Raw genomic sequence first — 17985 nt, forward strand, 5'->3', positions numbered from 1 at the left:
CACATCCAAAAATAAAAAGAAAGAAAAAGAAAAACAAGACACCAAACAGTAACCAAATAAGAACACACACACACACACACACACACACACACACACACACCCTACCTGTTTGGCAGATAATATTTGAGTTATCTCAATTTTGACAAGACCAAAGTGAGTGCTAATTTTTCATAATACAATAGGGGGTGCCAAAGAGTTAGTTCAGCTATTAGAGTGTTTGCTGCCTTTTGCAGAAGACTGGAGTTCAGTTTTCAGCAGCTGTGTTCAGCAGTTCAAGAACACCTGTAACTCCAGCTCCATGCGGCTTCTGCTAATTTCTAGCCTTGGTGGCCCATCTGTACTCACCTGCACAGGTCTGTCACAGATGCACGCATATATAATCATAATGCATATATAATTAAAAATAAAATGCATTTTTAAGATAACAATAGGTAGACACAATTTCTAAAATATATATTATTTTGCTTTTCTGTCCTAATATGTAAACAATATTTCTGTTTTTTAAACATTTATTGCCTAAAACTAAAGTTGTGTGTGTGTGTGTGTGTGTATCTGTGTGTCTGTGTGTGTTTGTATGGGGGATAGTACTTAAAAGTGCAAGATGAGGAGAATGAACTCACAAGTTTTAAAATTTTCATCAATCTAAATGAATATCGAATTAACTTCTATAAAAATCATAGGGTTATGTAAAACAGATGACAGACATATAGTCTAGATTTTCAGAAAACTGCAAAATACATGTGGGTCAAATCAAGGAGAGCCGAAGTCAGAATGGGTCTATGGACCGGGCTGGAGAGCTCAGTGGGAAATGTACACAGCTGTGTGCTGCAGAAAAGAAGTGATACCGAATGGAAGAATGACAAATGAGCAAAGAATCTGGGTAGATGAGAAGGCACCTATTCCAAAAAGTTCTTGGCGCTTTGGATTGGATCCCATATACAGATGAAACACAGGGAGGTCCTTTTAAACAGTGACGTCAAATTCTAAACTGCTTCAAGCTTCCCTGCTGGTGAACATTTTAATTTTTTGTTATCTCTAGGTCTCATCGCTAGAACAGCCCTACCATTCTTTCTCATTTTTTCTGTACCTTCTCTTGGTGACTGCTTACACATATCTTGATTCATGATTATAATGGTGAATATTTCCTATTCACACTCATGTATATATATTCATGGATACACATCTAAGATACAAAATTGGATATCTAACTTTTCTTATAATAAAACACCATACATATCATTATTATAATGGAAATTTGATTTCTGTTAGTTCAAAGTAGAATAATTATTATTTGACTATTTGAGAAAGTATTTTTGCAATGTAATAGAATTTAAATTGATCTAAGTTTTTTGTTGTTCTTGTGGTGGTGGTGTGTGTAGGTGTGTGTGGCATTTGTGCATGTGTGTATGTTTGCATGTGTGTATGTATGATACAGGAGATTGCCAGTGCCCTGCTCTATCCCACTCCATTGTATTCCTCTGAGACAGGTTCTCTTACTGAGCATGGAGGGAGACTAGCAGTTTGTAAGCCCCGGTGCTTTTCCTGTGTCTCCCCCAAACAGTTCTAGAATTACAGATCCCTTTGCAGCTAAGCTCACCTGCTTATATGGATGCTGGGATCTGAACTCAGGTCCTCATGCTTGCATAGACAGCAGCCGTACTCTCTGAGCCATCTCTTCAGTTCCTAAACTGATGATAATACCAAGCAAATTTTCCTTAACAAGACTCAATTCAGTGGGAAATGTCTTTTTCTTTGTAGTTTCTGAAAATGACAGATTTTCATGCTCACAATGGAAATACAAAGCACTCAAACTCACCGGCTGCAGAAAATGCTCAAGATCTTTCAGGCACAACAAATAACAGCACCACAGAGAGGAACACAGCTTCTTGTGTCAAGGAACTGAGTTGCATCACATCTAAAGGCATTGGTGCAGTAATTGTGCAGAATTTCCAATGCGCTGCATTGTATAAAGACCATGTAAAAATAGAAACATTTATTCTCTTGAATTATGAACCTTTGGGTGCATTAATATTTTCTCATTCAATCTACCAAATCAGTACCTAAAATCATTTCCATGATACAACTAAGAATCTTTCTACTTCGTCCTCTTAAAAGTCAAAAATTCACAAAGTTCAGAAACATGAAATGATGTTTTATAAAAATTATATCACTTTGTTGCTCCAAGTAAGAAGTGTAAATTTAGAAAAATCATAATTACTTCTAGACAGTTTACCCAGTTTTTGAATGTGATGAAAAATCATTGTAAAACACCAGTTCACTGGGTTGTATTTGAAAGGCAGGGTCTTCATGCAAATTTGACACAGCAAACACAGAAACAAAAGACAAGTTGATCTATGTTCATTTTGCAAATCTGAAGACTAAAATCCAAGCCAATACCAGATTTAATGAAAGGATTTATTAAGTACTTTGTACAACTTTCAGTACACAGTAGGTGCTAATGAAGTATCTGTTCGAAGGTGGGTGGTTCTGAAATCACAAACTGTGGAAGTATTAAAATATCTCCCTAGATTTTATTCCTCATATATTGGAATAGAAATTGAAGCAGGTTTGGCTCCCTGAAAAAGAAATCCATGAATTATTTATAATTGAAGACAAACCATAAAAAGGAATAACAGGGCACAAATATCCATAATTTGGTCATTTGCAATGGAAGCAGAGCATCAGATCTGTCTGATTAAAATTAAAAGTGCTGTTATGAAGTTAGCACATGAATAAAGCAAAAGCCTAGTGAGTGTGTTAATGTGCTATATATAGATGTTAGCCAGTGTTGATATCAATATGCTGGGACCAGCTTAGGCCTTCGGTTGCTTAGCTAGAGACCTAGTTAGCTCAGATATTACACAAAAGAACGGACTCCCAGTGAACCACTGCCAGTTGTGGGAAGTTCTGTTGGATAGGAATAACCATGACATTAATATCCTGGAAACATCCATGACCCAGATAGATAAACTATAGATTTTTCCAAGCCAGAGGAATTTCATTATACAGTAAGAGAACTAAGAGGTCAAAAAAAAATTGATCATAGCTTGTAACTGACCAGCAGACCAGCTCCTAATACTCACTCTGATTATTCTTTTCCAATACACAGGGTGATGAAATAACAGCAACGTGTCCTGAAACCACAGAGGGCAGTGTGTGGAAACAGGGAGAAGACAGAAGAAGAAATCTACCCCTTTAGAAGATGGACTCACCTTGACCATGATTACTGAAGACATCAGATGGAAAGAATGAAGCACAGCCGTTATGGAAACGGGAAATCGGCAAATCAGCACATTAAAATCAGCAAAGAGTGACTTGTTGTGTAAGCGACTGTCCAAATGTCAGTAGATATAAAAGTGTGGAATTATCTGGTTTCATGAATACCACATAAATAATTCCACAAGGCAATTCTACCCCACTCTCTATGAATTAGCCCCTTACTAAACAGAGGTCTAAACACTGGTGTGGAAGCTGTGAAAGATTTGAGGGTAGGGAAATAAACGTCATTAGTTGTCACAGGGACTAGGAATGGTGTTCCTGGGAGGCAGACCTTTAAGAGAGACTGAGTAGACTGAATGAAAAGATTTTATGCAGCCTACAACAGTCCACTATATTAAATCTTCCCTTGGAGAATGTGACAAAACCTCGATAGTACAGAAAAATAGCCAGATCTAGGTAAAAGTGTCCACCTGCTGTGAGTTGTGTAACCCCCTTTTCAAATCTGAGGAGTGTCCTTCTGAAAAGTCATCAAAAAAAAAAAAAAAAAGGCCTGATGGATTCTCCTTCCTGCTATAGCAGGATCCTACATGAAAGCAGAGGTGGGCTTTAGTAACCTAGTCCTCTGTTTCTTTCAGAGTCTCTGTGGGGAAGGAAGGCAGGGAAGCAAAGTGGGGCTGAATTCCAAAGGCCCGGAGTTCTGTCTCTGCTGTGCTCCTTCTCTTCCTGTAGCTTCTGACCTCCAATAAAGATGTTCTAACAGCAGCAGCAGCAGCAGTAGAAACAACAACCACAGCCACCATTTGTGAGCATCCAGTGAGGCTGGATATTGCATGAATGAATACTTAGCTGGGCTGAATATTGCATGAATGAGTGTTTAGCTGAGCTGGATATTGCATGAATGAACGTCTAGCTTGGTTGAATATTGCATGATGCACTTGACATCCACCCTTGTCTTTACTAACTTGTGCAAGCTACTTAATTCTCTGTTTCAGCTTCTAAATTCACAAATTATCAATATTAATAGCATCTACTTTTGATTGTCAAATGAGTTAATACTAGAAACATGTTTAAAATATTACTGGGCATAGTGTAATAAATTCTTATTTTTCCATATACTTTCCAAAGCAAAATTTTAAAACTAATAGTTGTATATTTATTCCCAAATTTACAGATAAGCATATTGAGATGCAAAAAATAAAGGCGTTAACGAGCATGCTTAAGACTGTAGCGCTAGAAAGAGACAGAATAAGGGCTTAGACCTTCAACGGTTTGTGTTCTAGCTACTCCATCATGCTGGCCGCCCTCAGCTCCACTCACACCACCTACACATCTTTGATTTTGATTAGTTTTCTGTTGGGCACATCAGGGGTTTTCACATGTCTCCTTCCTTTGCCCATCTTGTTACACCTCAGTCTGAATAGCTTTATTAGCTTTGTCGAGCCCATGAGATTAAAATTACCCTGCAAGGCCTGTTGAGCTGCCACTTTTCTCTCACCTCCCTACTCCCAGCTTCACAGAGTTAATTGCTTGCCTGTGCTGTTCTAGCACTTACCTCACCCGTCCCCCTTACAGCACTTATCACATTGTCTCATTCTCTGCTGATGGCTTCAGCGCGAGATGACGAACTTCCTTGCAGTGTAAAGGAAAGTTTATTTAAAATGTGGACCCTCTGCCAGGGCCTCACAGGAAGGCCCTCACTGCATCTTCTCAACGGCTCTAGAATTCACACACTATTGTAATTCTGTTGCTAAGGCAGAAAAGCCAAGTTATTTGACAGAGAGTCTATCTAAAATGGGGGCCTAATGAATTTGCTATCACGTTAATGTTATGTTTCAAGACACAAATGTTTAGTGTGAAGGATAGTAAAGTCATTTTCATGGGAGGAAAAAAATCAACATTAAATTAAACATTTGTTGATGGAAGACAAAGGAACAATTTCTGCTTCATCTATTTAATTGCTTCTTCTTTTCTTGTCTATAAAAAAGAAGCAACTGATTCGTTGTGGTTAGTTCAAGCCCAATTTTTAGTCCATCTTCAACATGTTTTATAGTACAATCCCCCTTGCCAGGGGTATAGTGGGTACCTTTCTTCCTCATCCGATGATCTTGAGTCCCCACACTACTTCAGTATTTTACTATCCAAAATTTCATAAAACAAGTCCTGAATTGCAATATCAGCTTTAATATTTCTGACAAGAATATAATATTTCCCACAATCAGAGGATGATGTGTCCTTAGGTATCAGAAGGAGCTGGGAGCTGGCTGTGAAGACCAGGTGTGAATGGCTCCATCCTCCCACTGACCTGTGGTTTCCCTGAAGCCTGTTTGTACAGGGCACTTTTAGGGCAAGGCATTCTCCTAGCTGTCCCCATTTCTGGAGCATTAGAAGATCTACTGCTTGATCAACTTTCTAGCTTGGGGAGAATAAACTGGCTTTAAAAGCCTTTTAACCCAAAGGGTTTGGACGGCTAATGGACAACATCCTTTAGCAAAATAAGATGGTGAAAAATCTCCTTCCTTGTTTAAAAACAAGGCTTTACTTATGTAACATTTTATAATGTTAAAGGCTTTTGGTTTTACTATTTATTTTTGGAATCTGTTACATTGCATCACAAGGCAAACTATTTGTGAGTCTGGTTCACCCCAAACCTCCCCTATGTTCCTCGTTTTTTTTTTCCCTACACTTTTAACTTACTTGCCATCTACAAATGGTATCTTCATTTTATTCTAAGCACTCTGCAGGCTATGGATTCACACCTCAATATTGAGCAATTCTATTATTTTAATGGGATGTAAATAAAGTTTCTGAAGGTCTAGAAAAGTCACAAAATCAATGGCATGTCTATAATTGCAAAGGACAATAAAATTCCACTAATAACAGATAATAGAACTTATAATATCTATTCATAATATTCATAAACTCTATCACCAAACACAAAACTAATATATCTTTTTTTCATGGAAAAACAAACTCACAAGACTTAGGAACAATAAATAATTCACAGATCACAAACTTAATCTTGATTTTAGCATCACTTGCCACTGTTTGAAGCATGTCATTATTTAGGGCCCCCCTTTTTCTGTTTAGTATGGCATTAAAATAAGGTGGAATTTTGTGTATAAACAAGTTACAGTATATGCTACCCATGGGATGAGACGGAATAAAAACTCAAATTTGTCTAATGGTGAATATGGAGAAGTGGGTTCTATTTACAACTTCCCAGTAGCAATCTCAGGTGCAGCCCAGTTCAGCAATTAAAGGACATAGAGGAAAGCTTTATATCTGCATAATTATGAGGATGTTCCATTGTACTTTTCATAGTAATAACTGCTGGAGGCCAAACCAATTTTTCAGCTATAAGACACCCAGGAGTTGTATCTTCACCCCAATAAGGAGCTGTAGAAGTCTTAAAGGGGTGGCAGACTTTAATAATAAAATACACCTCATTTCACATATTATTTCCTGGTTGGCACCAGGAAAGATCCCCTGATCACTAAGATGCACGGGGACAAGTCTGTCATTTGATTGTATTTTACTCAGATATTTTCATGATAAGTTGAGAGAAGTATGACTCTAGCAGAAAAGATTCACCTCCAAGTCTCTTGAAGGAACTGAATTATCTCTTGTGGAAGTAAACAGTTAGGACACAGAGGGGTGAGGAGAGATTTGACATGTAGGTTTCTCTGTGACTTCACACAAACTGTGAGCAACATGGGAGCTATTTCCAAAACACAGCATGGTGATTCATCTAAGCATGAGTGGCAAGGTCCTGACATTTTCATTAAGAAATACAACAAAAGGTGCCCCCAGAGTTGAGTGAGTACGATATATAAAAGATTCCAAGGCAAACCAGGAGATAAGGCATTATAGAGGAAGTGGATACAAACTTAATTTGTGTCATTAATTCCGACCCCGCCCTAGGTGTATTTATTTTCTTAGCACCCACAACTCACCATTGCCATTACTCCATAGCTGTTGAGTCTTTCCCACTTGACTAAGCTCAAGGAAAGCTCATTCGGTCCTGTTTTTCACAATCCTCACAGCATGAAGCCAGGGCCTAGGATGAATTTACTGAACAAATGACGAAATGAGCAAACTACTCAGGTAAGCATCCATAGAAATGTAGATGATTGGGAAAGAGGCCATATCCAAGTGTTAACAATGACGACAAATCAGTCAATTCTATAGGGAACAGTGCTGTTGAAATACAATTAGCTAATGTCTGAAGAAGATAGTCTATTTATTTTCCTATTTACAATGAATGTTTTTCAACTGTAATTAATTTTGTCTTTCCCATCAAGCCTATGTAGAAAACTAGGCAAACTACTCACCTCTGTCTGCCTTAGTTAATATCTGCATGGGATTCCACAGTCACAAACATACAAATCCACTGTGTATAAAAGGAACCAGATGACCGAGTACAGGCATAGCCACTGAAAAACATTGTCACTACAATGGAAAACAATGTGAAGACTGTTCCACTCTGTAGTGTAAAGAGTCCAAGGGGAACCCATTATTTATTGATGAAGAGACTTTCTCAGTGGGAAGTTGGACTCCCCAGTAAGGATACATTTTTATGGATTGAAGATTAGTAAAAATTTCAACTAAATTATTAACTGTTTTTTTATTGACTATTGAAATGGTTGCCATATATAGATAATATGTTTTGGTCATAAAGACACGGACTTATTTTTATGATTACTGTTATTATGTGTTGATTTACAAACTTGATTGTTAACTGGAGTTGTTTCTGATCCGCTGCTTCAGTCTTTACCTATAAATGCCAAGTTGACCAAGAGTGACAGTCACTAACTCCCTGGATTAGTCACTTATACCAATTGACTTGTTAGTCCAAGTAACTAGGTAGAGTCAGGCCAACTCATCTGCTTTTCTCTTCCTTCGTAATGTCCCCTCCCCCACTCTTAACACACATCTATTTACTTTTAAATAATAGAAGTATGGATGAGTGAAACCTATGCTCATCGACCTTAAGAGCATTACTGAAATTTCTGATTGATATTTGAAACTTTATGCAAAGTTTTTCATGAAAAGAATCATGTCTTTCCTATAAATTTTGAGATGGAAACATGTTAGGAGACCATGTTTGGGCAGCATTGTCTTTATTGTGTTTTGGTAATAGTTTTATTATGAACAAGGAGCTTTTATTGCTATATCTACCTCACTGCTCTTCACTGAACTTTGTCTCAGGTCAAATAAGCTTTGGTGTAGAAATGAGGTTAGAATACTCACTAATCATGGCTTCAGCAAAACTGAGTCATTGCATAGACCATCGAAAAAATTCGATTTTTTGTTTTTTCTATTTATATTAAAAATTCTGTTTATAGAAGTAGTATATCAATAAGAAATTCTGTTTCATGAGGTTCTTAAGCCTATTTTCCAAATACAAGTACAAAACAAAACAAACAAACAAAAATCCCTCCAGAAACAAACAAAACAATGGAAAGCCAATAGAAGTAATAACAGTTTTCTCTGGCTTTGTCATATGTTTCTGCAAAACCATCTAACAAGTTATAGATTTGGAACTCAAATTCGACTGTATGCTAAAGTGTAATCATTATATTCAAATTCCAAACCAAACAATTAGGCATGTATTTGTTTATAAATACTACTGCCACATAAGAATAAATAAAAGGATGGATTGAAAAGTTACCCAAAAATGCTTTAGAAAGATTAAGTCAGCTTTCTGCTGTCAGTCATATATTTCCAGTTGCAGAATATGGTAAGTACAAAAAATAAAAAAAAATCATAATAAAGCTATTTTTTCTAAATTGTGCTTGTTTGCTAGATTAAAGAAAGTTATATGCCAAAAAATGTAAAATTTATTCCACGAAAATTAACAGGCTACACAGATAAATTTTGGCAAATGCAACTTTATATTGAAGTTCACACATCTGTATCTTAAAGAAGGAGACTCACAGAATCTAATGTATTTCTAAAATACCAGAAATCATATTATAAGCTTTCACAAGTTAAAACTGAAATAATTTAAGCGACCAATACACCGAATGTGCAGAAAGTATAAACAAGACTGTGCCTTCCATAGAATAAATGCTCCCCAACTTGTGCCAAGTGTCATCTAAGGCTGTAGGCTCCCCTTGACAGCTGACTTCTAATATAAACAAATATCAACTGTCCGCTTCTCAGAGCTCACTAGGATGGGTAACACACCCCAGAAGGAAATTTCATTATCCCAGTGATGTGCACCTTCATTTTCAAGCCAAGTGAGGAAAAATGGAAAAGTATTCAATGCTCTCCCATGCACTTCCTGATAAACAGCCAGGGCCAGTCACTGATTCAATGCCTCTTGACTATTTGCTCCACTGCTAAAGAATATGAAGGATACTAGATAACCCTTTAAGGCAACACGTGTTTATTCTGTATCATTAGAACTGCGCCACATCTGTGGCCAGTTGATACCATTCATGTTGCCTCCCAGACAGATATCTAGCATTTGTAAAATAGAAACAAACTGGAAACTCTTTTACTGAATGAACAGAAAACACATAATACAGTTCAATGCTAGCAATTTCACTGGTAGGGAAGGAAAGTGGCATTTAGAAATAGCAATATATTAATACAAAAAAGGTAAACTCTAATTGGAACCAATATACTGCTTTGGAATGCTCCCCCAAACTTACAAGGCGTGTTTAAAGTGTTGTACCCCAATAATTCATGGCACATCTTTAGAGGATTACAGTACTGTTAGTTCCCCCAGTAGTGAAGTCTTTGCAAAACAAAAATAGTATGAAATGTTTTAAAGTCTTCAAACTGCTAAAATTAGCTTTTATCAACACATTTACCTCATGTCAACTTAATTTATTAAAAGGTCCAATGCTAATTGTTTTTAAGGTTTTTTTCATATGTAATGATATACACAGCATTTAGCACTGATACTTAGCACCTGCTACGTTCATTATCTAGTGTTCAACCACAGAAAGAAACTTAGGGCAGTGGTTCTGTCCTTTCTTAATTACAAACCTTCAGCGGCAGTCAGCAGGATCACTCTGAGATTTAAAATAGGATTATAGGTGAACTATTGCAAAGACTGCAGAAGGTTGCCCAAATCCTTATAACTGCTGATCCCATCCTTGATTTTCTTCTCAAGACATGGCTACAGGCCACAATTGCTTAGCAGAGAGGGTTAGTGTTTCACAAGGCTAAAGATTTACAGATGCTCCCTCATATAACACAGTAAGGTTCCCTTGGTAACCTGGATTTTCTGCAGTAAAGAAGGGTTGTACTGAAACAGCGCCTCAGCTCCCTGTTGGAGAAAATGCAGACAAAGGGATTGATTCCTGCTTGGGCAAAACTCATCCAGACAGCAGCTGTTAGAAATCCCCCTGGTACTACAGGGCCTCTTGCAAAAACTCTCCAATAGCAGGCCACCAGGTAGGGGCCCCACAAGGTTAGGAAGAGAAAAGTCATTATATAGAACATTCTGCTGATTCGTTTCTCCATTTTGAACTCATCTAAGACCAGCAGCCGTCTTCTGCCTGTGGTATTTGCATTTTGCCTGATGCCCAGCAAGGTGGGTGGTGTGGGACCCCTTCCAAATCCTGCTAGCCAGTTGGCAGCTGCCTGGCCACTGGCTCCAGGGCCATGAAAGGTCCAGTTCTGGCTGACGGCTGCTACAAACTGGACTGGCTTCATTTTCCTTCGATCGTGGACAAAAAATATCAGCTTGAGGTAGACAAGCTGTGTGGCTAGGAGGATGAGAGCGAGGAGCAGCATAAATCCTAGGGAATCGTTAGCCCTGAAGGAGCGGTGTTGGAAGGTGCACTGATCCTCCTCCCTAATGAACGAGTACGTGCCCACGTCTAAAACCGGGGGGAAAGCCATGGCCACAGACAGAGTCCACACCATGCAGATCACAGCCAAACACGTCCAAAAGGTCAGCCTCTTTGTATAGAAGCGGTGATGGGCGATAGCTAGGTATCTGGTAACGCTGATGCAGAAGAGCATGAAAGCCGTGTGGAAACAGGACAATACCCCCAGAAAGGCAATCACTTTGCAAGTCAGAGTCCCATAAGTCCAGGAAGAGCCATTTTTGACAGAGTTGAATACAAATGGAAAACAAATTGCAGATCTGAGGATGTCTGAACAGCACAGATCCAGCAGGAAGTAGTAAGGAGCTCTGTGCAAGGTCTTATCTTTCACTAGCAAAATGGAGATCAGAAGGTTGCCCACCACGCTGACTCCTATTATGAAACCCAAGGAAGTCAGTTTCAGAAAGGCTGTTAGAGGCGAGAGATTTTGCAAAATGTTGTCAGCTGCATGGCTATAGTTCGCCATAGATGGATGGAGGATAAGGAAACAGCCTCAGTCAAGTCTCATGGTCTAGATATAAGAACAAGGAGAAGCTAGATCCATACATTTTACTAACAATGTAATCCACAAAGAGATCTGATCCAATCTGTGGTCATGCTTCCTCTTTCCTTCCGTTTGATTTGCCATCAGAATATCTGAGGAAGAAGAAAAGAGAACTATCAGTTCTTGAGTTAATAAGCCATGCTGATGGGGCTAGCATGAAGCTAGCCCTTTACGAGGAAGCACATGAAGTTTCCAATTTAAACACTTCTGTTTGCTTCAGCAGTTGTTTATGTGGGATGTCAGGGCACTGGCTGCATTAGTGTCTGAAGCTAGTTGAACATGCCAATGTCCTTATTCTAGACACCGTAGAGTTAGATTTGGGCACCTTCAAGAGGGAAGGGAATAAATGGTCTCACAGTTGTAAAATATGCCAGCCCCAAAATTAATCACTAGCCTTGCAGTGGAATCTGCAAGATTATTGATAAGAGACAGAGAGGAGGCTGCCCACAATTATTTGGGCTCTTCTGGTACCATCAGTATTTTAAAGGAAGCTTCTCTGTTCGTATGTATCCAGAGAACCTCTGCAAAATATACCTTTTAAGTCAAGTGACACCGTTCATGCTGCATAAGAGTATTTGTTGATTCATCTTGAGGCATGACTTCAACACCAGACTTCAAAATGAATAAAAACCTGTCCCCAAGATTTTGATGTAATATAATCTTTTGTCTTTCTCGCCCTACCCCACCCCACCCCCCTTTTTGGCAAATCTTGTCTCTTTTAAGCCTACATGATTATTAAAAATGGTTAATGTAAATATTGGCCAGGGAAACACACCCAGAGGAATAATGCACTTCCATTTGCAAACCTTGGCTGCCTGAATTCAAATGAATATAACATGAACCGGTATTTCTTAGGCAATTAAGCCGTTCTCATTTACACTGATAATCTTTGCTGCTAATCACAAGTGGCTTTATTTTCAAACAAAATGCACATTGTCTCCTAGGTGTCCGGGAGCCACACCAGGGAAATCAGCTTCCTCTGTTATTCCCACGAAGCGAATATCCTTTGCCACTTCTCACTTGCCTGGAATATGCTGATGGAAGCCCAAGCAGAAACTGCAGCCGATGTTAATTTTCCAACCGGTGCATCCCCGGGTAAATACCGATCACATCATGCAACATTACGAAACCTGAAATCCACCACCCCTGGGTTTATAACGGGGGGATGGGGGAAGGGGAGGAGAGAGAGAGAAGGAGAGAGAGAGAGAGAGAGAGAGAGAGAGAGAGAGAGAGAGAGAGAGAGAGAGAGATATGCATTACATACTTGAAGATGGGGAGAGATTGCTTCTGTGCTGCAAGGGAAGGGTTCCCGTTGATTCGCAGTCTGTTATTCCTCAGTTTTGCAAAGCTTTCCAGAAACCGAACTCCCAATAAGCCTTACAGAAGATGCATTGTCTGAATGTACTTCCATTATGCAGTTTATTGTCATAAAAAATATATATAAAAAAAACCCCTCTGGAAGGGCTGTATCCTGGTGAACCTGCAGTTTCATCCACACGGTGCAACCCCCCTCCCCCAAACTTAAACGAGAGTATATCCTCCTACCTGTTGGTGTTGGATATCCCGACAGACTATAGCTTCTTCTTTCTATAAATTGCTGATTTTTTTTTCCCTGAGTGCCTTGACTGAGCATCCAGGCAGGGCTCGGCGGCGCCTGCGCGTTGGAGCCTCCTTCAGCTCCAGCCGCGTCCTCCCCTGTCGCAGCGGCACCGTCTCCCCCAGTAACGCAGGGGCCGCGGCGGCGGCGCGGTGGCGAGGGCGGCGGCGGCGAGGGTAGCTCCGGCCTCCGCGAGCCAGCGGGAGCCCCTGCCTGTCCCCGGAGCTAGCTGGCTTGCTTCAAGGTCCTGTCCAGTTCAGCCGGTCCCGATTCAGGCTTTTGTTCCCTCGAGGCTGCTTCGCAACTTTTCCCTCCCCGCACTGGAAGTGGGGGGCTCGGGAAGGCTCTTCCCGGACCTCAGGCCCATCCTCTTCCCCTAGGGCAGCGCACGAAGCCTCCGTGCCGGGGACGGCCGCCTCCGCCCCAGCTGCCCCGAACCCTCGCCTTCCCGAAACATCGTCTTCCTTTCTCTGTCAGGGTGGTCCTGCTAAGCATTGGATGCGCCTTGGAGAATTCTTCTCAAATGATTTTCACTGCTGCTCTTTGATTTGGCACGTTAGCTGGGGAAAGAAAAAGAAAGAATGAAAAAAGAAAGGAAAAAAAAAAGATTAAGCACAGTCAAAAATCTTCTCAATGGGGGAAGAAGGGAAGCGGGTTAGGGCAGCCCTATCTTTGTTAGTCGTCATCTGTTCTCGAAGGCACGCAGATCAGCGTTTAAGGAAGGAGAAGCTAAGTTCAGACAAGTGCAAAAACCATCTACACTCATTCTACCTTCTCGAATGTGACTAACGGATCAGGAGTACAGAGATTTTACATGGCTGTTCTTCACATCCCACCCCACAAAGCTACAAGCCTCTCCTTTCTCCTCTTAGCTGGGCTGACCAATAGGTTGCTGATGTGAATGCTGGGGAGTGTATGAGTTTCCCCCATCCCTCTCCTTTGTTATTAGTCACTTAAAAAATATCAGGAATATGATGAAGACCGAAAACTTACACCACAAACACCACATAGTCTGACACCTGGTGATTAGGCACGCCTCTAGAATCATCCACGTCCCGATTCTCCCATTTCCAAAGAGTTTTTTCCGAGGGTGGGGTAAGATTTTAATCAACTACCGACTCTCCACCCCTTAAAAGGTAGCAGGCATGCTTTTGTTAATTCCCAAGGTAAAACGTCTGCTTGTCTTGCTGCAGGCTTATTGCTTTATAATAATCTGTTAATGAAACAGAAAAAAAAATCTCTCTACAGTAATAATTTGATCTTCAGACAGCAGTAAAATACCTCATCGCTGGGTGGTGAGATTGTGACATTCAGGGGAAGTCAAGCCAATCAGCATACAGATAATATAGGTTAATTTACATATTGTACTTCTATTGGACACATAGAGGTAAAATGTTTAAGGCTTAAAAATGAATACTTCACTGTCATGATGTCACAGTCGTTACACAAAGACCAACGTTAGGAATGCTGAAATGATGTTAAATTGCCCTGGTTTGACTGGAGATTTCTCTTAGACAATTAAAAAAATAATGATTAGCTGTGTGTGTGTGTGTGTGTGTGTGTGTTCTTTTGGATATCCATAAGGCACTTGCTTTTGTCATTTCCTTTACTTTTGAGAGTCGTCCCTGCAACAACACTGCAAGTAACTTGAAGGTATTCTGCCCCATTATGACATCCCAGTTTTAGGGGAACACGATTCTGAAAAACTTGAAACTATATGATTGGCAAAAAAAATTTTAAATGCGATCTCAAACTGTTTTTTAATGAAACTACAGATTAATTTCCTACTTCTTAAATTATACCTCCCTGCATTTTGCAAAGAATGGTGATCTATTGGACCTTTAAGATAAAAAAAAAATGCTTAATAGAATAAATGATTCAAGTGAGTTTGCTGAACACTCACCATTGACCAGATGTTAGATTGCCCAGATTAAAAAGTTTAAAAGTAAACGAAAGGGGGAAGTGTGGGGCCAGCACACAAGGCAATAATCCACTCTGGCAAAAATTACAGGGCTGTGATCCAAGGACTGAGCTAGATAATAGAAAAGGATATGTATATAAAATAATCTTTTCCTATCAACTTCCAGCTATATTAGAACTATTTTTCCTTTGTAGTTGAGTGCAGTGGCACCCACTGCATTGTCTTCTCCAGCTGCTAGATGAGAATGCCATTTTCTTGCCTTGCAAGGGGGCTCAAAACTAATGAGATAATTTTCAATTTAGCTCATTAACGCTACAGGAGAAAACACTGGATTTTTGCATCTTTCAACAATAGGGATTTTAAAGATATGTTCAATAGCTGTACAAAGTTTCATATTGTCGACACGTCCTCAGACACATAGCTGTTACTGCAGGTTTATGTTCGCATTGCAGGGTGACTTGATCTCCTCTAATTTCTTCTTTTGATTCCTTGTATCACCAAACCTAGAAAAATTGATTTTCAGGTTAAGAATAGAGGAACAAAGCAAATGCAGCAAAGTGCTTTCTACCCTAATCCTTGGGTTTGAAGGATTTCAAAGGTTTCCAGTATTTGACATATTACATTTAGTTTATTGATTTGCGTTGAAGACTGAGACAATTTGCTCAATTTGGTCTTTATCCTCAATATAGACCATTTTATTTTAAAAAGAAACTACCTTCTTTTTGGAGTTAATCTATTTTAGATTTTTGTCCTGTGATACTCAGCTTCGTTATGGGCTCAGTGGTTGTATTCTACGCATTGCTTGTAGGCAAATCCATCAGGATTTGAATTCATAAAACAATAAGCTTCAATAAAATAGTCTAAAAATAATATCTAGTTGTTCATTTCAAATGTCATTTGTTCTGCTTATAGCTTGTTACTGAAATTTTAGAAAACATGTAAATTTAGAGTTCTGAACTTGTGATTTCTGATAGCTTTATTGATAAGAAAGACTCCCGCTGAGCCCTTTTGGGCAGATATATTTCTTGATAGATTATTGAGAAATAAGAGCTAATGCAGCATAAGTAATTAATAGCTAAATTATACATTTATATTTTAAAAAAATTTTCAAAAAAGCTAACTTTTTCACAGTGATATAAGTAGTTAAAAGGTTTTTTTTGTAGTTAAAAGTTTTTAGGGCATTGCACTTGTATACTTGAAAGATACAATTGTGGACTCTAGCCCTAAAAAATGACCATCAAATTTTAAAATTGTGCCTCAGGAGTTTGGAATAAGCGAAATTGTGAACATCTCAAAATAAGGAATGTGATTTCTTCAGAATTTTAATAGGTCTTAAAAAGATTAAGAATCAGGTATATTTCTTTCCACATCGCTAAGAGGTTCATTTGTTAGCTTTTTCTTCCTGTTCTGCCACAAAACAGAGTCTAAAGTGCTACTATAATTCATTTTTAATTGTAGAACTAGCATGTTCTTTCTCAGTTTAAGACACAGACTTTTGGAAACTCAGCAATTTACTTTCTGTGATCTTTGTCTAGAAAATTTTCCTTCTCTGAAAACTTTAAGATTTGTCCCCTTATTTAACTCATCTCCTAACCCTTTTGTCAGATGATTCTCTATGAGGCACAGGGTGGATCTTGGAAAGCCAGGTGGCGGGACTAGTTCAGGGGTAGCCACATCATTCTGAAGAAAATCAGAAGAAGCGGTAGAGTAGTGGATACAAAGGGGGGGGGGGGTGGCCTTGATCTGAGGAAGCACAGTGCTTGCCAAGTGGAGAGAAACAAAAGGAATTGAAAAATAAGAGTTAATTCTCATACTGAATAACGGAGACAAAAGAACTAGTAACCAAGGATGGCAAAAATAAAACTGGAAAGGAGTTCATCTAACAATGAAAATAATGAGTTCTTTAAGACATACAGAATGCTAAATGTTGATGGGTACTCCAAATGCTGATGTCTTTTATGCAGCCAAAAGTGAAAACCTAGTTCAGCAAGTACCAAGGGGTGTTGGTAGAGTAACACAAACTGATGTATGACATTGCCAGTTAGAAACTGTCAAGAGAGTTTCTTATTCCCATTCCACTTAGTACAAAAATGGGGAGGGGTATGACTGTGCTGGAGAAATAGAAAAACAAGAGCAACGTTAATGTCAGGGGTACCTTGGGTTAAAGACTTAGTGAGGAGGGGTCATCCATGCAAATTGTGACTCAGAACTTTAGACAAATAGTGAATGAGAAGATACCCTTGGGTCTGGCAGTAAGGTAAGCAACTTATGAGAGATAAGTCTCTATGATTAACAAGTAGGGACACAGTCTTAAAGATTTGTAACATTAGATTAAGAAACTATTGTACTGTTAACCGTAGCACTGTCTCTATGACACAGGATTTAACAAAGTCTGTTGATACTTTATGAGCAAAGTGGCAGCTATTTAAATGAATATAGCATGTCTCTTCTTCAAGAAGGAGCAGTGAGTTAAGCTCAAAGGAGGCTCCACATTTTTCTTAATTGAATGAAATTTGATACTTATTTGTGTTTTGGAGAGAGGGTTGTCTTGGCCAAGGATTCACTCTGGATTTGGAGTTCAGTTTGCTTTTTAATATTATTACATAAGCATCTGCATGATTTCTTATTTGCATTAGAACTCAGTATTTCATACCAATTCCTAATGTCTCATGTAGATTATAAAACAAGAGCAAATACTTTGTTCCTTAATCATTAAACTGGTGATCAAATATAGAAATAAATACATATAGTCTTATAAATATACATGAATTAATATATAATAAACATATGTAGTCTTTATAAATATATACCTATAGAGTCTCACTATGCCTTTATATATATACACTTTTTATATATA

The 17985-nt window shown here is 38.9% G+C and overlaps 1 protein-coding gene across 4 annotated transcripts; it reads right to left on the bottom strand.

Moving 5' to 3' along the window:
• Nucleotides 1–10041: 10041 nt before the first annotated feature.
• Nucleotides 10042–15629, bottom strand: Gpr85 (G protein-coupled receptor 85). Of its 4 annotated transcripts, none has more exons than XM_075953488.1 (4): nt 14201–15629; nt 13156–13767; nt 12635–12756; nt 10042–11702 (listed from the first exon to the last, which is right to left on the bottom strand). In XM_075953488.1, exon 4 carries the CDS (start codon nt 11530–11532, stop codon nt 10420–10422), a length of 1113 nt encoding a protein of 370 aa, XP_075809603.1. In that variant the 5' UTR covers nt 11533–11702; nt 12635–12756; nt 13156–13767; nt 14201–15629; the 3' UTR covers nt 10042–10419. The 4 variants fall into 4 exon arrangements, with proteins under 4 accessions (XP_075809603.1, XP_075809604.1, XP_075809605.1 ...); XM_075953489.1 differs by lacking the exon at nt 14201–15629 and adding an exon at nt 13979–14107; XM_075953490.1 differs by lacking the exon at nt 12635–12756.
• Between the last annotated feature and the right edge of the window lie 2356 nt (nt 15630–17985).

Source organism: Microtus pennsylvanicus, chromosome 19 (genome assembly GCF_037038515.1).
Source record: "Microtus pennsylvanicus isolate mMicPen1 chromosome 19, mMicPen1.hap1, whole genome shotgun sequence".
Taxonomy (NCBI): domain Eukaryota; kingdom Metazoa; phylum Chordata; class Mammalia; order Rodentia; family Cricetidae; genus Microtus; species Microtus pennsylvanicus.